Here is a 27,359-nt window from a genome sequence, read left to right as displayed (position 1 = left end):
GCCTTCCTTCTTCATTCACAGCATGCGATCCAGCTCCTGCAGCACATGTGGCAGGGAGCAGCCCCTGTCTTAAAGCAGCCCTGACTTGCTTCCAGCACAGCCTGTGGAAGAGTCCCATGGAAGAGGGGAAAAATAAAATAAAAAACGTTCTGTCTTTAGTACTTGTCATGGGGCACAAAATAGGCAGTGCAATTAAGGCCACGTGGATAACCTCAGCCCTGACATTTCTTCAGTTCTGGGTGTTATAGTTAGCAACTTCTGTTGAACATGGTGTTTTGGGGGTTTTATACCATAATTACCTTTAATACTGACATCTCCCTACCTTAGCTATAATACTAATATTCCCCTACCTTATCTCTTCCTGAAAAATAAATTCAAAAGGCCACTATCTAGATAGGAAAGTTTCATTTTTAAGATATCGTCAAGTACTCTTTTAAGAGCCTAATTTCAACTTTATCCTTTACAGGCTGAGTTCTTCTCTGCCAGCTGGTGTTCCCAAGCTGAGCTATCGCTTTGCATCATCTCACAAGTACATTCCCAGGAGAGCTGTGCTGTATGTACCTGCAGATGATGAAAAGAAGATACAAAAAATCCCATCACTAAATGTCGATTGTGCGGTGTTGGACTGTGAAGATGGCGTGGCTCTGAACAGAAAGGTAATTAAAAATTATCTGTGCAATACAATCAGCGCTAACTTGGATGTGTGGGCAAATATTGCCTTTGCCCAAAGGGAAGTGGCAATCGGACAGACAAAGATAAATCTTAAGACATACAGAGTAAAGTGATAGTGATCGGTTTTATGGAGATGTTGGAAAATGTGCTTACCCAGAACTGCAAGAGAAACTCGCCCCTAAGTGGGAAGCGAGTTTTGAAGGAATGTGGGGCTGGGCATAAGCACTCACTGCAGAAAAGTGGGAGGTGCCATTATTTTTGCTACATATTTCTTGTAAAAAAGAGGAAATAGACTGTTAGAAGAGAAGCAGGGAAGGAAGAATTGGCTCACAGTCATCAACAACAACATTTTGTTGTTGAAACAAAAGCTTCAGATTGTGAGCAAGAGTTTGGTTTCAGGCCTGAGCCTTGGTGTACTTAGAAAGATTTACTCACTGAGATTGTCAGAGGAAATGTTGGTAGGGTTATTTCTGAATAACTTAGAACGCAAGTCCACCAGAGACTGAAGGGCATTTTAGATCCAAGGAGCTGCAAGAAAGCAAGTAGAGTGAGAAATAAATGTAGACGTGTGAAGTACCAGTGCTAAGTTTTTGATGATGTTCAATTTTGTGAGAGAGAATGATCCAAACATGCTTTCATATATCCTTGCTAGCAATCTTTTTAAAGTATCTCAATGAACCGTTAAAATGTTTCACATCTCTAGTAATGCATACCAGAAACTGGTTTGAATTTTCACGATGAAAGGTATTTTGGAACTGGAATATAAGTGTGCCAAAGCATCATCTTCATATTTGTAAGTCTTACTGTTCATTTTACAGTACCTCAAACAAAAGCAAGCACTACTTAGGGTTTAAGTATTAATGTGTTGTCCAGATATTTATGATAATACTGAAAATTTTTCCATGTAATTTCAAAAATGTGGATGAAATTTTATTCTTTTTAGTTTCTTGGGAGTTAATGTTTTCCAGAAGGACTCAATTTGGTAGTATTCCCTTTAACTTCCAGGTCTTCTTTACAAGTATGTTGGAAAGAAAAATATTACAGAGTTTTCACATAATAATTCTAGCTCTGAAAAGTGAAAATAGTGCTGGTGAATGTTCATGTGTACTGATGAAGGCAGATGGAATACATTTTCCAGTTGCTAAAATTCTGTGTGAAAGGCTAAAATTATATCTGCTGTCACAGTGAATTAGTGTTGTTTAGTTCATGTTTGGAAGGCTGATACTGTAAGATGACACAAGACACAACTGTGTGTTAAACTAGCATTTTTAGGTGCAGCTTAATTATGTAAAATAAACCATTTATAGCAGAGGCATCAATTTGTAACACAGGACGGCAGCAAAACAAAATTTTATGATCAAGGTGACAAATTTGATAGTAGTAATTTCTAAAGGGTGATAAAATTCTACCTTTGTTGAAGTGAAGGGGAGCTGTGCCACTGGCTGTAAGATTTCAAAGAAATTAGGAGAAAATTATATAATACAGACTGGAGGTGACAGACAAGCCCCTGACTGAGCTTAAATGCAAACAAGAAGCAGATAGGAGGTAAAAGTAGGGGCAAGCTTCTAGAGAGCAACACAGAAGTGCTATCTGGGCACACAGGGACAGAAGGTAGAAGGTCAAAGCTTGGCTGGAATCTAAATCAGTGAAGCTTGAGCAGCTTCAGCAAGAATGGCTACTAGGAGTATATCAGTAGCAAAAAGGAGAAGAAAGAGCAGGTGAAGTGTGGACTCACTGCTCCATGAAGCCTCAGGCTTTACTGTCAGAGCCTGCTCTCAATCCTCCTAGGGCATTTCTTAGAAGCAAAACTTGTGGCAGCAGGACATAGGCACAGTAAGGGAGGATGAAGTTAGGGTCTGTTTAAGCTGGTCTGTGGGAGCAGACAGGGCACACTGGAGGCTGCTGAGGGAGCTGGCTAGTGTCATCCTGAAGCTGCTGTCAGTTGTCATTGAAAGGTCATGATGTCTGGCGTGGTTCCTGTTGCCTGGAGAAAAGAAAATGCTACAGCCATCTTCAGAAAGGGTAAGAACGAGGAACCACAGGCCTATCAAGATCTAACTAGTGGTTGTAAAAGCTGTGGTGCTGGTCCTCATTGAAGTTATTTCATAGCCAGAATGGACTGATCAGGACCAAATCATGCCCAACAAATCTCTAAATAAATGATCGTGTTTTAATATGAGAGATGAATAAAGATCTACCTTGACTTTGTCAAGAATTTGGCATGGCCTTACACTGTATCCTGTTAGTCAGCCTGAGAAGAAATGGACCGTGTGGACAGACTGTAGGGTTGGTGGCAGTTTGGCTGGACCTGGGTGGTGCATGCTGTGTATATTTTGCAGTTGCCCCTTGAAGGGCCAATACTGTGAAAATTCTTCATCAACATCCTGGTTGATGGGATGGAGTGCACTCTCAGCAGATTCATAATCATAGCAAATTGGGGTGCAGTTGATAAGCTGGAAGGGGCAGCTGTTCATATAGGACTTGGCCTTCGGAGGAATTAGTTGGCAGAGACATAATGAAATCCAGCCAAAATAAAAGTAAACTCAGAATCATAGAATTGCTTAGGTTGGAAGTTGGCCTTCAAGAACATCTTGTTTTAACCCCTCTGCCATGGACAGGGTTGCCAACCACTAGACCCTGTGATCTCAAGGACAGGCTAGGGGCACAACTGCTCTGGTGCAGCTCTTCAAAGAGGCCCTAGCAGTAGCTGTTTTAAGTGCAGCTGAAGAGGTTTCAGCAGTGCACCCTGTGGAAAACGTGGCCTACTGCCTCAGAGCCATGCTGCCAGGGATGCAGGCAGCTGGTGCAGGCAAACGGTTCCTCACCCTCAATTGGGGTAGTGAGGTGAGCAGTCTGTGCCCAGCAGGAGGCCCCAGGACAAAAGAGGCACTGAGAAATAGGAGGGAGCCTGTGAGAGGCCACCAAGATGGTCATGGCACAGGGGGAGAGGCTGAGGGAGAGGAGTTTGTCTATCCTGGTGAGGAGAGAGCAGAAGGGACCTTGGTGAGGCCCTACTTTGATCAAGAGGATAGAGATATTATACTGAAGTCTCTTCCAACCTATGAATTAGTCTGTGTGATTGCACGACCTAGTAGCAAAGCATAATTCAAAGTGATTGGAAGATCGAATTTCATTTTTAGATCTGCCACAGATACTCAGGAAGACTTTGACTATTAGGTTCTGTGAATGTGAAGCTGAAATTATTACCGCTCTTGGTGCTTAATATATTAATGTTTCTGAGGTGTTTGGAAACTTTGTGTGAAAGATATGTCAAGAACATACACTGAAGTACTATATTCAGTGGCCCATTGCAAATGGGTCATCTAAAACTGAGAAAAAAATACTGGGTAACACAGCAAGACTGAGTTTGTCCTTTTGATTCATTATTCTTAAAATAAATAATGCTGATGATTTTTGCTGTTTACTGCCATGTTTTGTAACAATAAAAATTCCATCTGTGAATTTTCTTGAAACTACTATTAAATGTTGGGGTTTGGGAAAGTCAGAACCTGGCTGAAGGTTCACAGTGCTTTGGGCCAATTTCATCTGCTTACACAAGGTCCTTGTTTTAATCAAATCCAAGCAACAAATTTGAACAACACCTCACCAAGTCTGTTTTACAAGACTCTGTGTGATACATATTCAGGTTAAGCTAGATTCAGATAGATCAACGATCTGGAATACCAGCAGTTCCATTTGTTTTAAAATGAAAAGTCATTTCCAAATGAGGAATGTTGCAGTCTGAATATAGAGTCATAGAGCCATAGAATCATTTGAGTTGGAAGGAACCTTTAAAGGTCATCTGTATGTCAAACTGCAATATTTCTGTAGTATCCAACCTGTTTGTTTTTTTTTTCCTTAACAAGACAGTGCCTCTCTCTGTCCTGCTTAAACAGCAGTCTTGATGTCATAGTCTCTGCAAATACATTTCTGAAACATCCCAGAACCCCAATAATTCCCTGTATTCAGCTGTGTATTCAGTTGATAGCATATTCTGCCTCACTAGGTAAAAAGGTGTTAGAAGAAAGAAAAACTAATTGGCTGTAGAGTTCAGGTTTCTTGGAGAAATAAAGAAACATCTTTATTTCTCCGCACCTGATACCCCTGTTGGGGGCAGGTAATTACAGCTTGATTGTCTGCACAGAAAGTAAAGCCATATGCAAGTCTTTGCTCGTTTTGAGACAGTAGCATCATGAGCAGTTCAGTGATCAGGGAACAGCTGGCAGGAAAGCAGCCTCCTTTGGTTATAGCATTTTCTTTGTAACTTCCTCTGCCTAGCTCTTCCTCATCCTCTAGCATGAGTCCCCTTCCAGGTTCCTCTGGACCTTTGCCTGTGTCTTCTGCTTCCCAAAGTCTTCTCTTCCTCTAGCCTTTGGTCATGGCTCAGTAGCCTCTGGTCTCATCACTTAATAAATAGCTTTCCCTCAATGTTAGTTTTTGTTCAGATTTGCCAGAATGTTAACCCCAGTAGTGGTGTTAGACCTAATTGCCCTTTCATACTAGAGAATTAAATCCTGCCAGCAATATACAAATATTTATCACTCTTTGTCATTAAAAAAATTTGACATACAAAGCTTCACATTGCTCATGTTTTTTACAATACAGGAATAAAAGCAATCTCTTGGATTAAATATATGTTTGGGAAACTTCTGTGGGATCCCCCAACATGAAATACTTCATTTGAAATTGAGAAGTGTTACTGTTTTTCCTCTGGAATTGAAGAGATCTCCTTCATCCAATAAATTATTAATAAGTTATTAATATTCAGGGCTGCACTCTAAAATGATGTCAGACTGATGAGAGTTTAAGTTCTTATTCTGCTGTGAGACAGGATTCTATCACTTTGTGTCTTGTAGAAGGAAGCTGCCTGCTCCTCCAGAGGCTGAGCAGTAGAAGCTGGGGAAGAGGAAGCTGTACTCCATCCTTTCCTCTCATCTCTTCCTTCAGCGGGAAAACAGCAAGCCCTGAGCCTTCCTATTCTCCCTGTGCTCCTCAGCAGTGAGGGGAAGTTCAGTTTGGCTGGGAAGATGGGTAGGGAAGGACCTATTTTGGCTTATCCACAGCATGGCCTCTTAGGGTCAGAGCATAAATTTGCTCCCACTTAATATCTTATAGCAGCCACTTAAAAGATCATCACTGTGCTATGCCATGGAAGAAAAAAAAAAAAAAAAATCAATTAATTCTTTTGAATCATCTGTTTTTAAAAATAGGATTACAGCCTGACCACTTTTCAAACTGTTCCATTATGAATAACGCATACGTAAGAGATGACTCTGGGTTTCATTACAGTTAAGAGCAGATCATCCGCATACATGCTGATTTTATGGAGATTTCTCCCCATGAGAATGCCTCCTCCATCGCTGTAGTGATCTGATCCTGGGGTCAGAACAAGTAGCACACTGAAGAGAGAGCATCCTATCCTAGCATTTTCCCCCTAATATGAGGCCTTCTGACCTTTTTATTCCTTATCACAGATGAGAAGAGGCTCTTGCATGCAAAGTAACACTTCAGCTGAGTTTTGGGGTGGAGATGAATACATAAAATGGGTCAGCATTGCATATAAAAAAATCCTAGGCTTTCCTTATTGAAATGCATTTCCTTGTTGATCTTATTGAAGGCTTTTACCGTATCTGTGGAAAAAAGCTGCAGTTGGTTTCCATAAATCTCTAGCTACTTCAATTAAAACCAACAGTTTTCCTGTATTAAGCTATGATAATATTTTATATACATATATATATATATTTATTATTATTAAAGCCAAGATGGTTGGGATTTATCAATGCAGGTATTTCTCTAGACTCATAGTGAGAATGTTAGCTAGTACTTCATAGGCACAGTTGCATGAAACATTGATAACTAGGTTATTTTACCAGTCTTTGCTTTATTTATAATAAATTAGTACTGTACCTAATTGTATTCCTCCTACGGGGAGAAGGCTTGCTGATAAAGTGTGTAGAGAATGATTAAATGTACACAGGCGCATAGTAGGGTGACTTCTCTTCAAAAGATGCACAAAATTAAAATGGGAATGCTGCTCTCCCTGGTGGCTTGCCATTATTAAAAGTCTCAGTAGCATGGGAAATTTCTTCTGTAGGAACTGGGGAGTCCAAAAGTCTCTCTCGTATATTGTAGGGAAGCTGAACTGTACAGTGAATCACTGCAAGGCCTTTTTGATCCTTGAAGAGTTCTGATGAATATACATTTTTATGAAAATTGTAAAGTATTTTCTCTTTCTTATTAATCCCACCATGGTACTTGAAGAACTGCCACTCCTTACTGGTAGCTGTGACAATAAAAGTTCTTGTTCCTATTGTTTTATCCTACAAGCCAATCATCTTCCTTATAGAAAGATTTGAAGATTCATAACTATGGTCACAATATTCAGCAATTTTCTTCTTAATGATCTCAATAATGCTTGTGTCTCTTCAAGCAAAGCCTTTGAAATGCCAGTTATTTCTTTTCCACTGATTCAGATGTATCCAATTAAGTTTGACTTAGACGTATTCTGATATAACAATTACTACTGACAGAATGGTGTCTAGAAACTTAGTGAAAATGTCTTGTCTCAGTATAAACAGTAATTTCAGGCAGAGGTATTTTAGCAGACCTGAGAAAATGCTTTAAAACACATGTTTGTTTAGATTTGGAATTCATTTAAGTCTTCATGAGTAGTCTGCTGTCTTCAGGCACAGCAACACACATGGATACTGAAGACTAATTGCAGGGCTAGAACTCATTACTGCTGTGTATTTCTGTAGCATTTCTGGATCGTTTTGCAATATTTCCTGTGTTCTCATAAGAAGAAGGACTTGGCTGTGCAGTCAATGAGCATCTAGCACTCTGAAGGGCATCACTGAGTTTTGAGTGTGCTATACCAAATCAAACCAATGCAAAAAGTTGTGTATTCACATATAACTTGGAAATCCATTGGATCAAACTTGGGTTGACTTCTGTCTGTATACAGGTATGTGTATGGGGTTATGTTGCCAGGGCTTTGATGATAGCAGAAAAGAGCAAAATGTAAAGGTACTGCCCAGACATCGGTCAGCAGTGTTCTTGCACTCAGAAACATTTGTTCCATGCCTCCTTTGGTTATGAGCAGAGATATATGTCTGTCCAAATTTCTCTTGCAATGATCTCAAAATGTGGTCTCGAGTCCAAGACTCCATGATTCTTTCAACAAGCAGTCCACTCTGCTTATCCTTTCATGTTGTAAAGACCACAATTTGAAAACAGAGAGGCAAGCCAAGCGTTGGGAATCTCACAGACTCCATTAACAATGGCATGAAAAGAAGGTGATACGGCACAGAGTTCTATTGTGAACTTGCCCTCTGTTAATTTTTCCTGCTACGTATGTCTACAGTTAGAGCCAATGTAGGTCCCAGTGTACCTTTGCTCTGATTTAGGTGAGGTAAGAGAAGGCAGAAATTGATTGTACTTTTCCCATTGCTTTAGTCACAGGATAAGGAGAAGTGGAGGGAACCTTAGAAACACTCAGAAGAGACATTTGACTGCCACAATGATGTTGAGCTTGCCTTTGGCTTGGGTGGAAATCGGCTTGAGTGGCTGTGAATTGTTGGCAAAACCTGTAGTATATTCTACCAAACTACTTAAACATTACCTGTTTACCTGGGAATTAGTGGTATTATTAGGAAACAAAACAAGTGTGGTGAGATACTAAGTAAGAAAAAGGAATTTTTGATGTCAGATGGTGGAACATCGTCATTGTACACATGGAAGTTGCAGATGAAGGTAGCAGTGTCTCTGGTCCTGACTAACCTTGGGAACATGGGCAGGTGTTTGCTGAAAGTATGAGATTTAACCTCTGGACCTTTGGTTTCATTAGTTATTCTTCTCGAGGACAGAGACACAATTCTATCTCTCGGTGAAAAAGAAACCCCCCAATATCTCTGCAGATTACGTACCTGAGCTTCATTTCATCCCATTGTGTGTCTTAATTATTAAGAGTCTACAATCCCTGGTATGCTCCATCTTCATAGGCAGATTCAGCAGATCTTATTCAAATAATATTTCTCAGTGAATAAGGACATTTGTGTCTAAGTGTGTAACTCAGGATAAATCCCAACAGGAGTTGGAGCTTCCTTCTAGTATATCCTGCTACATATGAAATTGAAGATCTTCCCAGCTCCTAAGCGTGCCCGATATCCCTGAGTACTTCTGATTAGCTCATTTTCTCAGCAAGTTTTGAAAGTTAACCCCTTTCTTTGAGCTGTTGATGATTCCATGAATGTTCTGTGAAATGAAAGCCAACTGTCATGCCAAGGGTTGCTGTACTGGTATGCATGTGTGTTGTGCAGGACAGTCTGTTCCCAAAGTAAGCAAAGAACCATCTTAAAACCAGCCATTTATTTCCACTAAAAGCTAAGCAGATGCCATGACATCCCTTCAACTTAGAGTGGAGTAATTTATCTCTGTTCAGCAGAAGACAACACATGGATTACATTTGCTTAAAGCTCTGTTTTTTACAGATTCTCTGAATTACTTCCTTCTTCGAATTGTGAATAGGCTTTATGTTAAAGAGTTCCACTTCTGTGGAACAGGCTGCTAACCAATATAACTACAGGACCAGATTTCTGGCTTACTGAAACCAGAGAGCATCCAGAGCTATGAATTCATTTTGTGCTAACATACCAGAATAGAAAAAATGATATGCAATTCTGGTGATTTTTCTTGTCCCTGTCTTAAAAGCCATAATTAATTGGGAACAGAAAGTTAGAAAAGCACAAGTACAGTTTACTCACATCTAAACCTGCACATCACTGCTGGTTCTGCGACAGGCTCCAGAGGCAGGAAAGCTCTTAACGTGTCTTTGCATTGCCCATAGCCATGCCCACATTTTGGGCATTCAACCAAGGAATTCTTCTGCAAAGAAGCAGAAAGTATCCTTCTTTTTTCATCCTTTCAGCTAAGTCAAAATGTCTAGCAGCATTTGAAAACTACTATTTTATCACTGCTTTTTATGTATGTATGCTGCCGTGTTTGTTAGCACACCCAAGTGTGTTGGCTGAAGTCTACTGTATTTTTTTTTCTCCAAAGGCAAACACACACATCTACAAATCCAGCATACTACAAATTTTGATGTAGTTGTGGGCTAATCAGCTGAGGTTGTCCACTTTTCCTTTTGGCTACAAATGTCACAAGGGAGATTATGATCTCTCTTCTTGTTTATCAGTAAACAAAGTGATAAGCTGACTGTGGAGTCTGATTAGCATTTTGCATAATTTCTGAAAGGATTAATAAAATCATACTGTTTTCTGCATTTGACTGCAATTTCTATCTTTAAAGGAGCTTGGTTGCTCTGAGATTTCTGTTTCAACTTCTAAATGGCTGCATAGCCTCCTGGTAACTGTTTTATATCATTGTAATATTACTTTCTGCTGTCTTTCTTTCACTGCAGTGCATTAGGACTGCCCTCTCCAGAACAATAAACTTGCTAGTTACTATCTCTTCAAGGTTAGGGGAAAAGAACTGCAAATATTTTTCTTCATTTCTGATCATTGAGCTCTAGAAGGTCATAAATCCTTGTATTGTTCCTTATTTGGGAGCAAATGGTTGTAAAGATGATGGCTGTTCATTTTAGCATCATTGTAAAACATTGCTAGCTCATTCTTTCCTCCTTATTTGTTATGGTATCTTATAATATTGCCTCAGAATAGCTGTTCTTATGCCAAACTTGAGATAGCTTCATCTTCTAAGGTTCTGTGATTAAACTGTGCATTGTAAGGGGTTACACTGAACAAACTGATATTCTCTTCCTCCTTAGTCAGGTTACATTTGGTTACATTTTAAACTTCGACTCCACACAGGCCCTATCTTCCACTCATTAACCAACCATTTTTAAATAGAATAAATACAGATAATAATTTAGCATACATTTTCTTGAGAAAAAGGGCAGATTAATACATGTAAACACGGGTGAATCTATTTAAATAAACTGTCCACAAAATCCCTACAATATGTAAACAACATTTGTTATGCCTTGGAGATAGCATATGATTGGACTCATGAGACCCTGTTTATCCTACTGAACAGTTTCTTTCATAACTTCAAAGGGAATTTTATATATTTATGGCAATAGCAGGGTGTTAAGTGTAGCTAGACAGAAATTATACCTCAGCTATTTAAGTTAATGCCAATAGGGATTAAATTAGATTTTATAGCTGTTAGTAGAAGTCTGTTTTGTAGCTAACAAGTGGGATTTTTAAATCCTGGAAAGCATAATCCTATTATAAAACTGGCAGCTGAATTAACATTATCTAGGAAGCACGTCTTCACGGATTAACATTTTTTGACATTAACAAAGAAAAACTAATGCTACAGATGCTTTTCCCAAAAGTGGGAAAAAAAGGAAAGTGAATATAGGACAAGATAAATGGCATAAATACTGCAGTAAGGAAAAAAATGCAGTGAAATATGCATGAGAAATGAAATCTGGGAGTGACCGTGTTCTTTATAAAATACAAAAGAGATACACAGAGGAAGAAAAGGCTCTACAATTGATAGCTCATATGTTAGCCCACGTGTTGATTTATACACAAGGCATGGCTATCCTGTGCTCATAGCCCTGAAGGCATTATGCTATCCTGAAGTCTGAGATCTTTGCATTCCAGATAGATGCTGTGAGAGTCAAGAGCTGACAGTAATGCAGAAGAAACACTCATCCTTTTATTAAACAGGACCATAAAGCTGTTCCACGGGGACACTAAAGAAGTTCTTGTTACCTTGAAGGGCAGCTATGGAACAACTACTGTAAGTGGTGGCTGTACAAGAGATGAGTGAGTCACTGAACTTGCTGTCTTGCACTATCTTTTTTTAGGTATTTATTAACTGAATAGGCTGACAGCAGTGGTAAAAGCCACATCCCTGTATCACAGTAAACTTTTCATTACTTAAAATTACAAAGAATACATCTACCTTTCATTATTTTAAAAGTTTCGTGTTAAGAATCTGAGTCCTTGTTCAGAACTGCAGTATTGAAATAGTAGAAGTATTCTGTAGTGTAAAGTATTGGGGAATCCACTTGACATACACAGAACAATTTTCTAGACTTTGCAAAATATTCAGTGTTGTTGATCCTGTACAGTTCTACAGTAACAGCATCAGTTGGCTGCCATCTTGTCTCACCAATTTCTTCTGTCTTGTCAAATCTAAAATTTCATTAATTACTAATGAGAGATGAACTGCAACAATTTCTTCTGGCTTTACCTTCTAATGTCTAAATCTCTTGGTTCAAGTAAAGTCACCATTAGACTGAATTTTTGTGATCAAAGGTTGAACTGTGGCTTTACATGGCTTTACAGGTTGATCCTTGATTTGTTGCATTCAAAACATTGCATTTTTCCATTGCCCTCACACACATACTTGATTTTCTAGCTGATGGGAATTCACATACTGAGCAACCTCTGAACAGCACATGATTTGACTTGACAGAAACAAGTAGAAAGAACAACTGGCTTTTAGCCTGTGACAGCCATCTCAATCCCCAGTCAACAAACGTCACCTCTTCCTGTGTCCACGCCTTCATACCAGCATAATTGTTGTCAAAAGGAGAGCACTGCAGGGCTCACATCCTCCCAGGGGTGATGTTTCCTGTAAGAAGAGTGACGATGCTTTGCCATAAGCACACTCGGTGGGTCAAAGAGGTCTCTCAGAGATCTCCCTTTCTGTCACTGTTGGAGCTCTGAGCTCTCCCTGTGCTGCCAAAAGAAAGCAATCCCACAAGGGTCACCTTTCCGTGCCGTATGGTCTTGGCAAGCAACCTCCTTCCATACTGATTGGGGTAAAAAAAAAAACAACAAAAAAAGCAACTGTAGTAAATCTGTGGGTATCAATTCCTTGAGAGAAGCAGAGAATTTATTGAACTGTGTCTTTTTTCCTTCTACTGGTAAAGATAAGCAGCAGGAGAGCCCAAGACCTCCATTTGGGATTGTTTGTTGGAGGGCATTCTGGGGTAATAGGAGTGTTGAGCTGGAGCAGCTGTCGTCATCTATTTCAGTCCCCTGATCTGAAGTAGGATGAAGCTTATCCATGTCAGAGCCTTTGACATGATCTCTCGCCATATCCTTCTCTCTAAATTGGGGAGGTGTGGATTGAAAAATGGACTATTTGATGGATTAAGAACTGGTTGGCTGATTGCAGCCAAAGGGTTGTGATCAATGGTTTTGTGTCTGGGTGGAGGCCGGTCACAGATGGTGTCTTGTGCCCCTTGATCTGGGGCAATCCCAGGTATTTATACAGACTGGAGCAGCCCTGCAGAAAAGGACTTGAGGGTCCTGGTAGACAAGAAGCTGTGTGGATGTGAGCCAGCAGTGTGCACTTGCAGCCAAGAAGGCCAACTGTGTTCTAGGCTGCATTAAAAACGGGTGGCCAGCAGGGAGAGGGAGGTGATTGTTCCCCTCTACTCAGCTCTTGTGAGGCCCCATCTGCAGTACTGCGTCCAGGTCTGGGGCCCCCAGTTCAGGAAGGACGTGGAGCTCTTGGAGCGGGTCCAGAGGAGGGCCACTAAGATGATCAGAGGGCTAGAGTACCTCTCCTGTGAGGAAAGGTTGAAAGAACTTGGCTTGTTTAGCTTGGAGAAGAGAAGGCTCCGGGGAGACCTCATTGTGGCCTTCCAGTACTTGAAGAGAGTTTATAAACAGGAAGGGGAACGGCTGTTTACGAAGGTGGATAGTGATAGAGGACGGTGACATGCTGGAACAAGTTGCCCAGAGAGTCTGTGGATGCCCCATCCTTGAAGGCATTCAAAGCCAGGCTGGATGTGGCTCTGGGCAGCCTGATCTAGTGATTGGTGACTCTGCCCATGGCACGGGGTTGAAACTAGATGATCATTGTGGTCCTTTTCAACCCAGGCCATTCTATAATTCTATAATTCTATAATTCTATAATTCTATGATTCTATGATTCAAACCACTCCAGTGGGTATTTCTGTAACCTGCTGTTGTTGGTGTGGCCCAGAGATGGCAATGGTTCTTCTAATGTCTGTCATAGATTTTCTGATATGTCAACACTGATGAATGGAAAGCTGGACATGAGCCAGCAATGTGCCCTTGTAGCTCACAAAGCCAACCATGCATCCTGGGCTGCATCAAAAGCAGCCTGGCCAGCAGGACAAAGGAGCTGATCCTGCCCCTCTACTCTATGCTGGTGAGGCCTCACTTGGAGTACTGCATCCAGATGTGGAGTCCTTGGTACAGGAGAGACATAGATGTGTTGGAGCGTGTTCACAGGAGGTCCACAAAAATGATCCAAGGGATGGAACATCTCCCTTACCGGGACAGACTGAGAGTACTGGGGCTGTCTTTTTCATTTCTGGTTCCCAAAACTGTTTATTTCAACTGAATTCTTACAAATGCAACATAAAAATGTGTAGTTGGCTCCTATTTTATACTGCATAATGCTTCTGCTAATATATTTCCAGAATAAGCTTTTTTTTTGCTTTTTTTTTTTTTTTTTTTTAATAATCCTGCACTAGTGGCACCTGTTAACTTGACCATAATTAGCATTTTCAGCTATGTTTCTGCCTCTGTCTCCATCTCATATGTTATGTTGTTCTCTTTTTTTTTTTCACTTTCGACAAAGTTTGAGAACATGTTTGCATGTTCCTCCGAATTCTAAATCCCTAAAGATGCTGTAAATCTAATCACTCTTGCACTTTTTATGTTGCTACTGAAAATATTGAAACCGTGCCCATTCTCCCACTGGGCCAGCTGCTCCACGGAACTGCTGGTTGCTGGTTTCCGAAGGCAGGTTTCCATAGTATCCTATTTCCTTTGACATTATGTGCAACAGTGTCAAAAGCTTTCTCACATCTTGGATGCCCTCCACCGAGCCCTGCCCAGTTTTTCAACACCTCCCTTGAAGTGAGTTGCTTAAGCTGGATATTCTACTTCAGATTTCATCTCACTGGTGCCAAACAAAAGACAACAGTAGCCTCCTTACTTTTCTTGTTATCCTCCTCACAATGTAGTCCAATATTCAGTTTGCCATGTTTGCAGTGTTTCCTTCCCGGCCCTCATTCAGGTTACCACTCACTAAAGTCCCATGATCTTTTCAGTAGCTGGTCTCTGCAGCCTGTCACCCCTGGCCAGGTAGGTGCATGAGATTATCCTACTCATACTGCACAAGTTCTCTCTTCTTCTTGCTGAGCTTTCTTGAGTTCCATTTCTCCCAGTCCTTCACTTTCTCACGGTGCCTCTGGATTGAAGCTCTACCAGTCACATCCCTCTAGTTTGGTGCCATTGGAAAATTTACTGAGCATTCATTCAGTGCCATCACTAGTGTTGATGCAGAAGATGCTCAATAAAATTGGTCCCAGTGCTAAAGCATGGGGTCTTTTTACCAGCTGCCAACTAGGCATAAGCCATGGATAACTATCCTTCAAACTCAGCTGTCAAGACAGTTTTCAGCCCATTTAATAGTTCATTCTTTCTGTCCGTACTTCCTGTGCTTCCAGATGAAAATGCAGTGCCTTCTAAAGTCACAGTGTATTACACCTGCTGCTCTCTCTTTGTTCACGTAGCTAATCATTTTGTCATCAAAGGTCATCAGATTGATTGTGCTGAGATGTCCTCCTCCTATCTCCAACCCATACAGACCATCTTCTCCTTGTTTGGTTGTCCGTGATTACCATGATACCATGATTGTAACCTGTTCTGCCTCCTTTTCTTATTCACCTAGCTAGAATCTATAGTCTTAATAAGCAAGAGACTTTGTTCTTGTTTCGTTACACAACTTCCCAGTCTCAGGTATTTTGAAGTGCCCCTAGCATTGCAGCATGCTGTGCCTTCTGAGCAATAAAATTTTAGTTGTCTCAAGTTAAATGTGGATGCCTGCATATGAAAATGTGATTCCTAGCTACAATACTAATGTGACTATAAGTGTGTAAAAGTCTGCTTTTGTGCATGCTCATAAATGCCTCTCTCCTTTTCTGGCAGCTTGTTGCCTCTCTAATGTCAAGGCTGTCAGAAAAATGCCTTCTGTCTAAGGCTCCTGAGTAGACGAGATCAAAACTTGCGTAGCAGATTCCGACAGGAGACAAAGAACAGCAACCATTGCCTTTTTATTTAAAAATGGCTAGAAAAGGAAAGAGGAAATGATGGATAGTGATAGGACAAGGGGGAATGATTTTGAACTGAGATAGGTTAGATATTAGGAGGAAGTTTTTCACACAGAGTGTGGTGACACACTGGAACAGGTTGCCCAAGGAGGTTGTGGATGCCCCATCCCTGGAGGCATTCAAGGCCAGGCTGGATGTGGCTCTGGGCAGCCTGGTCTGGTGGTTGGTGACCCTGCACATAGCAGGGGCATAGAAACTAGATGATCATTGTGGTCCTTTTCAACCCAGGCCATTCTATGATTCTATGATTCTATGAAATAATGGTCTTGTACATAGTGGCATGTGTAACAGACTCACTGGAAGCTAATTGATCAGGGTCATAGAGGAAGTCAGGATAGTGGAGTGTTGTAGAGGAAGTAAGAATAGTGGAGCATAATCATGTTGCCTGGTCAGGGAAGGAGACTGTGTACAAAAAATTCTTTAAACAACTGAAAGAAGTCTCTGAAATTTTTTCTGGTTTTCATGGAGGACTTTAACCGTGCCATCATCCACTGAGAGGATCACATAATAGAACACAAGCTATACAGATTTCTGGAGTGCATGGGAAACAATTTTTGATGCAAGTACTGAACAAGATAACTACAGAAGATGTTTTGTGAACTCTTGAGTGATAATGAACTGTTAATCAGTGACAGCTCTGTCCACAGGAGCAGTGTAAAGCTGGAACTTAAGATCTTGAGGGAAGTGAGGGCGGCAAGGAAAGAGATTTCAGCTTGTTCAGTGAGCTAGTGGGCAGGACAGATATCATGTTATGTTGCCTCTGAAGGACAAGGAAACTCATAAGAGCTGGTCAGACTTCAATGGCAATCACCTTAAAGTGCAAGAAAATCAACTTAAGCACAGGAGAACAGGCAGGCACGGCAGGAGCCAGCTGGCTGAAGAGGACACTCTTGATTCAGCTAAAAAGCAGAAAGATTGTACACGGGGAACAGAAGCAGGAGTGGAAGAAAATTACCAATATTTCAATACCTTGGAAGAAAATAGAAGTATTGCTTGAGCATGTAAGGGCAGAATGAGGAAAATCAAAGCCTGAATGGAATCAAAATTGATGAGGGGCCTGGAGGGCAAAAAGAAAGTTTTCAATATTTTCAGTAGCAATATAAGAAAGGCCAATGAAAATGTGTGTCTAGCTGAGTGCTGACCTTTGCTGCAGGGCAAGGCTTAGGTGTTTAGTAGGTTCTTTGCCTTAGGCTTTAGACCTTATCTGAGGCCTTCTGGTCTTAGAATCATAAAATCATGGAATCATCAAGGTTGACCTCCAAGATCATCCAGTCCAAACATCCGCCTATCACCAATATTTCCCACTAAGCCATGTCCCTCAGTACAACATCTAAATGTTTCTTGCACACCTCCAGGGTCAGTGACTCTACCACCTCCCTGGGCAGCCCGTTCCAGCATCTGACCACTCTTTTGGAGAAGGCGTTTTTCCTACTGCCCAACCTGAATCTCCCCTGGCACAACCTGAGGCCATTCCATCTAGTCCGAATATTAGTTACACAGGAGAAGAGGGTGACTCGCATCTCACCACAACCTCCTTTCAGGTAGTTGTAGAGAGCAATAATGTCTCCCCTAAGCTTCTCTTCTCCAGACTAAATAATCCCAGTTCCCTCAGCCTCTCCTCATAAGACTTGTGTTTCAAGCCCCTTACCTTTGCTCTTCTCTGAGCATGCTCAAGGGCCTCGGTGTCTTTCTTGTAGTGAAGGCGCAAGAGTAGTTAGTGAGGGTGAGCGAGCACCCCCAATAAGCACGTGTACACATAGTTACATATACATGCACGTATGACTATACATACACACACATAGAATCATAGAATTATAGAACCATAGAGTCATAGAATCATAGAATGACTTGAGGTGGGGACCTCAAAGATCACCTAGTTCCAAACCCCCTGCTACAGGCAGTGTTGCCACATGTGGCACACAGCTCAGTACAGTCAGAAAGCAGTGGCTTTACCAGCATCCACATAAACACGGTGCTCCTACAAATATGAACAGCATGGTGGCCAAATTCTATTCCCAGTCCTGCATATACTCCTTCTATACAGTATTATCCATATGCACACAGTGTATGATATATATATGTACACACATAATATGGACCTCCCATATCTGACCCTAGACAACCTGAATCTAGCCCAGGTATCTCAGTTTCTGTCATATGGACCTGCAAAGTATTGAGGTTCATGGCCCCACCACAGCTGCTTTAAGTCAAACTTTTCATTAAACATGCACATGCATATACCCATGTGCACATGTGCATGTATACACACACAGTCAAGTAGCCCACCCAGTATTTGGCCTTAGATCTCATTAGTAATTTGTGTTCTCTTGCCATTAGCCTAGGATTTACCACTTCTTGTCCCCCATAGCCCTACATAGTTGGTAAATTAAAGGCCAGGTTTCTGAAAGTCATAGACTGGTGATAAGAAATTTGCTGTCACTCTTTCTATTTCAGTAGGATTTGGATGTTAAACTGTTATTCCAAAAGCCCGTTTATCTACAAATGTGCATGTGAAATGATCAGCTGTAGGAATGGCATGATCGACTACCCTATAGAATGAGGAAGGAAACTTCACAAAGGTCATACACGCTTTATTTGAGATTGTAGTTTCAAATTGTTTCAAATTCTTTGCTGTGTTGACCCACATACAAGGGTCTGTACATGCTATGTGTTTTACTATTCGTTTTGTAGCAGGAGGAGGAGCATCTCAACTGGGTTAAGCACAGTAGATGGTATAGATAGGAGGTTGTGGCTACCCCGCTGCTCTTGCAGTTGATTAGCTGTTTTCAGTAATTACACATTTCCATCAGGGGTGCAATGGTTATCACCTCTGGTAATGAGATTACTCCCATTTCATACAACGTAATGTAATGTTCTGCTGCTTCCCTTTTGGCACTTTACATGTCTCTTTGACTCTCACTCTCAAAGCTTAGTGAGGCTGCTCACCATATTCTCTCCTACAGATCTATCGAACCGTGCAAACTGGCTCCCCAGCGTTTGTCAGTTTCATGGTAGTGACGAATAGTCCTGCCAAGGTAGTATGACGGCATGGGCAGAAAATAGCCTGCTTTGCAGTTATTTAGAGAACTTGTTCAAATTTTTGTGTTGCCTTTTTTAAGGTGGCTACAATAGGCTATTATAGAATGGGAATTAAATGTTTTTCACTTCTGTGAGGGATTTCTGTTACCCATAATGTAGCAGGATTGTTTTTCCTTGCTTTTTCATTCTTTTCACCATAGAAGGAAAACCAAATAAGGTACTGTGTCTTCATTACAAGACTGAAAAACTTGCAGAATTTGCTGGAATTCTCTAATTGCAGACTACTGTTAAAAATCATTATCATCAGCAACAGGACAAGGCAGAAAAGAGGATGCTGGTGTTGCATCTGACTTATACAAACAAATCCCCCATTCTTCTGGTGTTGAGTAAGTACCCGAGAAATTTCTTAAATGGGAAGAGAGACAAACCCCAGTAAGAGGCAAATAAATCACTGAAGAAGACACACACACACACACACACACACACACACAAATAGTAGTGTGTGTTACTGGAGCCTAACAAAGAGGAATGAGGATGCAGTGAAACGTTACTCTGCAAGGAGCTGCAGATTCCAGGAATTCCTTCTGATAGAGCCTCTGAAGGAAGGTTAGCGGCTGTGTACTCTTTTTGAGACAGCTTTGCAGTTCATAGATCTGGCCAAAACAAAGGTATTTTTTCTAAACTACTCTTTTCATTTCCCTCCTCCTCATGGCAGGACTCCAGCAGAGTTTTGCAAGCAGTCTGAGGGCCATCCTGGCAGCATCTCCCTCCCTGCCTCTGGGGACCAATTCCAGGTCATAGATCACAGTAAGGTATACTTCATAGAGCTATTTGGCGCTTCCACATGTCCTTTAATAGTCTTTTTTTTTCCTTCCAGAGTGTGGCATGAAAAGGGCAACACTGTAGGCTACCAATCAACCACCTCCTTAAAATAAACCTCATCATCGCAGTATCTTTCATGTAAGCATCCCAGTGAGTAAGCTGCATGGTGCAAAGAAGGGCATCTGGTTTTCACCCTGTTCTGGAAATCAACTGAGTGCATAAGTGCAGTTTTTGCCAAGAAATATAAATGCAAGTGCTTGAGCGGCAGCCTTGGAGAGCAGACTTCCTTGACTCTCCATGTGGTTCCAGAAGCCATGTGACCCATTCCTCCAATGCTTTTTTCCCATTAAAATTGATCCAAGATCCCAGAAGATAGGTAATGAAATTCCTCTTATGTATGAAGCTGCCAGATTTCCCCAAGAGAAAGAATGCCATCAGGAGACCAGAAAGCAATGCTATCTCTGCAGGAAACCTCTCCTACCACTTAGGAAGAATGGTCTCCAGCCTGAAGGTGCTGCTAAAAACGAATAGTGCTCTCACACAATCTTATCTGAGGAGAAAGAGATTGAAGGTGCAGAAATAACTGTCCAAACTAACTTGGGCACAGGGCAGCAGGGCAGAACACCTACCTGCTTCTGGCAGGAGAGGGAAGCATAAGAAATGAGTTTGCCAACCAGCACATTAAACAAGCTGGGAGCTCTTTTGCTGTACAGGTTTGAGGAAACTCTCCAGTGACCGAAGGGGAGGGGAGGTCTGAGCCTCCTACACTGAGAGCCACACAAAGGAGCTGTGCACGAAGCCCGCTGCGCAAGGGAACAGTTTCCTCCCTTCTTGCTTTTTGGTATATCCTTTCTGGCCCACCTCCCTTGTTTCCCAAGTGCTAAAATGAGACAGGGTGGTGCTCAATCCAGTCGCTTTCTTTGGTCATGCTTCTGGAGACCAGACCCCAGCTGTGAAATTAAATTGATAAGATCTACATTTCAACAGAGTAAGACATATAATTCACCCTTGAAAAGTCAGAAACCTTATTTCTGTCAAACTACTGCTTAAGAGAAGATTTGACTATACTCTAATTCAGTCTAATCTACCCAGTCAAATTACATGCTCATTTCTTCTCTACTTTAAAAGAATAGTAATATAAAAAGTCATACAAAATTTGGGATCTTTTTCAGCATTGCATGAGGTCACTGAGCTTGGGTCACATAAGTGCTGTGAAGGCAACACCATGGAGTTTTCATTGAAAGGGTCTGATAAGGGACTTAAATTGTAGCAGGGGTAAATGCACTCTCAATTGAACTGGTTAGTTCATGTAAAGCTGTAGCTGCAATAATGAGAAAAATCATATCTAATTTCCTTGAAAAGTGGGAAATTGAGAGAATATATTTTAATGGAAGTTTTATTGTTAACTCTTTGGTTTTCTGGTGCATTTCAGTGATCTCCAAACACAGCTGTACAGTACAAGTGCCAGTATTGGCACGGAGAGCATCTGAGAAAGTTCCCCGTTGTGCCAAGACTGTGACATTGCGTTCTGCTGGAGATCTCTTTGGCCTTGTTTCATGCATACCTAGCAGATTTAGCAGATTGTGAAAATGAATGTTTGCCATTCTCATGGCTGATTTTTGCATGCATCTGTTCACTCATCTAAACCTTAGTTACATGCTGCTACGAGAATGAAAGGCTATAATTTTTTTCCTTGGAAATTGGGATTGTTTCATGCACCGTGGTTTCTGCTTAAGAATCCTGCACAGAAATTATGAAACTCTTTCTCACTATTTGTCTTAGAAGAAATCATAGTTACAGGGACATATTTTTCTCTCCCTCTACGTATGTGTCTGGGCTTCATGCTATAGGAAATAAGCAAATAAATCAAGAGAAGAGTAGTCCCCTTAGAAAGGAAAATGCCTGTTGGCAGGTAACAAAAGGTAAGTATTTAAATACAGTATTTATTTGTGACATTAATGTACCTGCATTTATTACATCACAAATTCAGCTCTGTAAGCCATAGTGCTTGCTTCATGCATCAGTTTGCAAGTAAGTATAGAGAGTATCAGATGGTTTAAATATTGAAGTTGTGCTATATTTCAGAGCTTGCAGAATGCTGAATATTCCTCTTCTTATTTTTTGAAGAAAAAATGGCCCGACGATTAGCTTGATACTGTGAATTTGGATGGGGTCAGGGGAGAAAACTGCTGTCTATGTTATGCTCCAGAATCAATAGTGTTTACATTCTCACTTTCTAGAAAGTGCACTTCTGACATAGCAGCTTTTTATTTATAGTTTCACTGGAATTATTTACAGTTCTAAATATCCTTTAGTACTAATACTTTGTTTCCAAAAAGGAGGGGTGTATTTCAAATTTCATATTTCAAAAGAGATCTAGGCAAAGACAAAGGGTGAGATCCAGATGACCCTCTGCCCACCCAATACCTGCAATGTTCCCAATAAATTGTACCAGCTCACTGTTTTTACCAAATTATTTGTGCTCTGCAGATTTGTATTTGCTTTGTTGTGGTGATGTACTTTTCTGAGCCTTGTGCCTGTGCTACCAAAGTTAAAGTGTGCCATCTGAAAGCTTAAAACAAGGATATAAAGGCAAGAAAGCCATCAGTAGAAGCATTGTGCTCTTAAAACACTTGCTTCTAGCACTTCCAAAGCACCCATTAAATCTTTATATCACTCTTCAGAGACTGTCATTTCTTTTTCCACAGCATAAACTTTACTGGTCTTTCTCCTTTCTCAGGCACCCTCTTTTCTGAGTAGAAACACAAAAGGAACAGAGCTAAAAAGTGAGTCCCATTAGTCATGCTGTGTAAGGTCCAGTGAAGTGGATTTCCAATTATTGCTAATTTATTCAAGGGTAAATTGTTGCACTGTGAGGGGGTTAGCAGTAGGGGTGGGTTCAGCGGGCACCCAGCAGCGCATGGCATGCAAAGGCTGTCATGGTCACCACGTCTCCCAGAGGCCTTCAGGGGGCTCTCAAGCACGTGTGGGGCAGCTCCACCATGCCGCAGAAGGAAGAGGCAAAGGCTGGGTTTCAGCCCCTCCCTGCTCCTCTGTGCATCCTCCAGGGTGCCAGGCTGCATGCAGGAGCTGCCATAGACTCGAGTGTGGGTCAGCCGTTGAAGCTGGGTCCTCTGCAGAGTTTCAGATCATTACATCACTGGTTCTGGTCTCTGTTACCTTCTCTCCAGTGTCCATGGCCTGAGTGAGGATGTGTAGAAGAGCTTTTATTTCAATTTCCAGACCCCATCAGCTTCAGGCTGGTTCATATGCTAGCCATGTTCTGACGAGCCATCAAAGGAAACACCTGTGCTCACCTGATGGAGCACCTACTCCATGCTTTTGTAATGCAATTGAAAAGCTGAAATGTGTGGTCATCTTAGCTAGCACATTCAGAGCCCTGAATAAAGTCTCTTTGCAATGGCTAGATATAGAACTCTGTGGCTGAGAACAACTGTCTTGGTGTTAGTGGCAAGCACAACGTTTCTGGCTGTGCAGCGTATCTGGCTGTGGGAGCTAAGCCCATCTGGGCCCTTCCCCAGGGGCTGGGCTTCCTGCTATGGCTGATGGATATTTCCCTGCCGCGCCTGCCAGTCTTTCCCTGGAAAGGAGCAAGCTACTTCTTTTTACTGTGTCATAGTGAGCCTTTGGGCATCTCCTAAAAAGCTGAGGGTATTTTCAGTGCTGTTTAGATGCTTAAAAGTCTCATTTAGCCTATCTGAACCTCTATATCTAGGGCACTCCAAGTATTGCTTTGCAGAAATTTCCTCTTCTCAGTGATCATGTTGACTCACATAGCCAGATCTTCCTTTGCAAGGCAGTATTGTCTTTCCGGCATAGGAAGAAATCCAGTTGTGGTGATTTACAGTGAATGGTGTATCAGCAGTGTGTCTCATAGTAAATCAGGTGGGTCTCAGTGCTTTGCAGATTGGGACTAATCCTGCTGTCTCCTTCACTGTTAAAGTCTGCACACTGCTGAATTCAGAGGAAAATCAGAATACGATGTGTTTCTCTAAGGAAAAAGTGCATTTAGACTTTTAATACCCTATGTGCTCAATACTAAATATCTCCAGTAAGAGTATCCCATCATTTTCATCAATTCGTCTTTAACAAAGTTTTGCAAAATATCCCTATGTATTTCTAATACATATTTGTCAAAGTGTTGTGGATTTCCAAGTGCTTGGTTTTGGCAGAATGCTATAAAGTGTTTACACTCACGAAGATTTTGTTAAACTGGAATGCCACTGTATTCTGTACTACATACTATTTTACATAATGGAGATGTAAGTTTGCTTGCTTTCCTCTTTTTTCCCTGCTATAAAATGTAAGATCTGAGAAGCAATTAGAAATGGTGATTTTCTTTTGGCAACTAAAAACTGTTAATAGTTGGAAAGTTATGTTTGTAGCATAGATTGCTAATAAAATTCGCCTCTTCCTGCCAAAATCAGAGAGTCCAACTTTCAGCATCTCCCCAGTCTCTCTCTCTCCGCACGAGCCGTTCTCACAGACCCAATTTCACTTCTGGCTGTTATGTTCATGCACTCTTGTCAAAAAATATTTTCTGCATCTCTAATTTCATCAAGATATGCTTGACTGCGGTCGTCAGAATCACTGAGAACTAGTGTTTAATTCAGAATTCGCTGTGTCTATGACTGTGGCAGCTGAACAACTGAAATATCAGCGAGGAATCAGACCACCGCGGCTCCACAGTTTGTTGGCATGTTTGTGTAATTAGATGGGAAACGTCACTATTGTGTGACTGCCCATTCTGAAGCTGTCCTCCATGTACAACGTAGTGTGCTTTTCTGATATTCGCTCTGGAAAAGGACTATATAAAAAAACTCTGCATTTAATTCTTCAATACCTTTTATAGAGAACTGTGTTGTATTTTCTGAAATAAGACGTGCCCTTTTTTCTTCCTCCATTAGTCACACTAACACATTTTTAAAAAACAATCTTCAGTGACAATTTTCTCATCTGTGCAATTTCTAAGGTATTCCTTGTGCTGAGGTACAGTCAGTAGCATCAAGGATAAGATCAGTGTAGAAGTCCTGAAGTCAGACACGGGTAGGATGTGAACATGTAAGGATGTAATGAACTAAGGCTTGAAATAGAATGAATGGAAAAAATTTAGTGTCCTCCTTCTTAAATGGGGGTTGTTTCTATGAACCTTGATCATTTTTGAAGTGAAGCTGTATCCTTCAAGTCCAATGTGCCCTCACTTTCACTGCTGATCTTAATTTACCTTGACATAATTATGGTGCTGTGGCTGCCTGCTTCCCTGGCTATGTCATTGTCTTGCACAGTTCTTCTTGAGAATTGGCACACTGGGAGAGGTGGGTGCCCATGATACAAGGCATGGCAAGCAGTGTTGACTTTGGACATGCTGTGTGGTAAAGTAGCAGTGTATGGGCTGGCACAGTCCAGTGGTGGACCTGCAGTAGTGTAAGCACAGACCTTTCTGGATGGGCACCATTTCCAGGTGCCACGGCTTCCCAGGGGAAGGTTACATGGATGTGGATCCTTAAATATGGAGCTCCCTTGTACTGACAGCAATGGGAGAAAGGTGTCTGGCTCAAGGACACATCGTACTGATGTGCAGGTGGGCTGGTGGAGCTCCGAATAGAAAATAGGCCAGGGGTCTAGACTCATACCATGTGTAAATCCAACTATTTCTGAGATTTCTCTGAATATATTTAGCTATGGAATTTGGTTTAGCGGGTGATTGTTTTGAATGATGAGCTGTTCATTACATCTGTTTTCCCTGACTGCTGATGTGAAATAATTGACAGATGAAATGTGAGAGGATAATTTCATGTTTCACACCAATGACTCCATTTTATGTGGTTCCCTTCTCACATGATTGGGAAAGACTACTGTCGTATGAATCCTTTGCCTAACTGAATGATGAATCAGCAGGTCAATGCTGAGGTCATATCAAGACCTCCCGAACAGCTCTTTATTGTTGTTTTGGTTTGGTTGGATTTTGTAAAGGCTTCTGAATAGGTTTTGTGGCATGGCATATGGTTTCAGTGCTTGTCCCAAGGTTCAGGCTGGTTCTGTCAAATATTTTAACTATGCAGTGATACCCGGTGGCAGTTAGCAGGGCAGCCAGTAGATGACTGAACACAGACAGTGGCCTGGGCTTCATCCCAGGAATAACAGTTCTGGCTGAGGGAGGAAAAGGGCACTATGGAGAAACTTGCTTAAGTTTGTACCTCTCTTGGTAGGGCCAAATGTGAGCAAAGCAAAACCTGTAGTATTTTTTATCCTGGTAGATGAGCCTGAAGTGACCTTTGCTGTGTTCTGTTTGGCAATAGTTTTGGATGCCGCTGGCTCAGAGCAGGGGGCAATCTAGTGTGCTGTGAAATCAGATAGCAGATCCTAAATGCAGCAGGTATTCATGGTGGATATGACACCAACATCCTTGGGAGGTGCTCCATGGGGCCGTCACTAACACTGCCCAGGAGAGGTACTTGCAAAATAATGCAAACTCTTCCCCTTTCTCCTATACAAATTTGAGATTACTGTTTGCATTGTAATCCTACAGCTGTGCCGAGATCCTTTTTATAGAATTTGTCCCAGGTTTGCCTGGTGACACTGAGCACTCACAAGAAATTTCACATTTCCTCCTGCTGCCCCCACCACAGGAGTAGGTGAGGAGCACAGCGGCTGGCGGGAGCCTGACACCAAGCATATCCTTGTGCCCAGAGTGCTGAGCCTTTCTACATGCTCCTGAGGTTCCTGCCAGCACAGTTTTCCAATTTCTCATTTACAGAGGGCTTCGCACATTACTGCCATCGGAAGCTCCTAGGGCAAGATAAATACATGCTTTGTGATTCTGCCTCTTGTCAATGGCGCTATTCTTGAGCCCAGTCCCAGCCCCGATGCTCGGTCTGCAGGCCAGCAGATGCAGGAGGCTCAGTGAGGGTGGTCCGGGCTCGGCGCACTCTGCATCCTGAGTTTCTCAATGACGGCCTCCCTGCCCAGCGGATGAGCCCCAGGGGGAGACCCAGGCAGCCCTTCACTAGCAGAAGAAGTTGGCAGCAGCACAGGGCCTCCAGAACAGTGATCATAAAGCCGGGAAGAAGTCTCCTCCTGTGGTGTGGTGCTGTGTGCCAAGCCGCTGTCCCTCCAGCCAAGGCAGGCCAAGGAGTGTCCCGCCAGGCCTGCCAGCCCCTTTCATGAGGCAGCCAGCACTGCCACTGTGTGATGCTCCTGACCAGGGGCTGGGGGCAAGGTTAGAAACCAAACTCTGGCTTTTCTTCTTGGTCCTTGAGTTTTTACGTCTAAACATATCAATAGTCTGTTTTCCTCAGTTTTACTCTCGGCCTCCATCTCCCCTCCACCACAGGTGCAGGCATGGGGGATTATACTCCACCAAGCAGAGGGCCGGCCGCAGGCCATGTGATTTTGTCCATCTTATTACAGCAAATGCATCACCTGCGTGACTCAGTCATTCTCCAGCCACCTGGGGAGAGAGGCCTTCGGGAGCTGTTGCAACAATAATCCTGTCTCATTACAGCATGCGGCACTGCATGCTAGGAGGCAAGCTAGCGGATCTCTCCTTAGAAAATAGAAATAATAAAAATATCTTCTACATCCCGGCAGAAAATTAAGTGTACAGAAAAAGCAGATGTTCAGTTCTTGTATTTCTCTGTGATTATTTTTTTCCTGAATTCTGGGAGAA

At 41.9% G+C, this 27,359-nt stretch overlaps 1 protein-coding gene across 3 annotated transcripts in view; it reads left to right on the top strand.

Annotated features, from left to right (window-relative positions):
- Positions 1-27,359, top strand: part of CLYBL (citramalyl-CoA lyase) — a 169,102-nt gene that overhangs the window by 85,438 nt on the left and 56,305 nt on the right. For all 3 annotated transcript variants that reach the window (XM_085215573.1, XM_085215574.1, XM_085215572.1), the window contains exon 2: positions 467-656. In XM_085215573.1, the coding sequence (XP_085071699.1) occupies positions 467-656 (190 nt within the window). The remainder of the gene's footprint in view (positions 1-466; positions 657-27,359) is intronic.

This window comes from Meleagris gallopavo, chromosome 1, assembly GCF_905368555.1.
Source record: "Meleagris gallopavo chromosome 1, MGAL_WU_HG_1.1, whole genome shotgun sequence".
NCBI lineage: Eukaryota > Metazoa > Chordata > Aves > Galliformes > Phasianidae > Meleagris > Meleagris gallopavo.
Note: the sequence above shows the minus strand (reverse complement) of the source record. Positions and strands in the feature narration are given on the sequence as shown.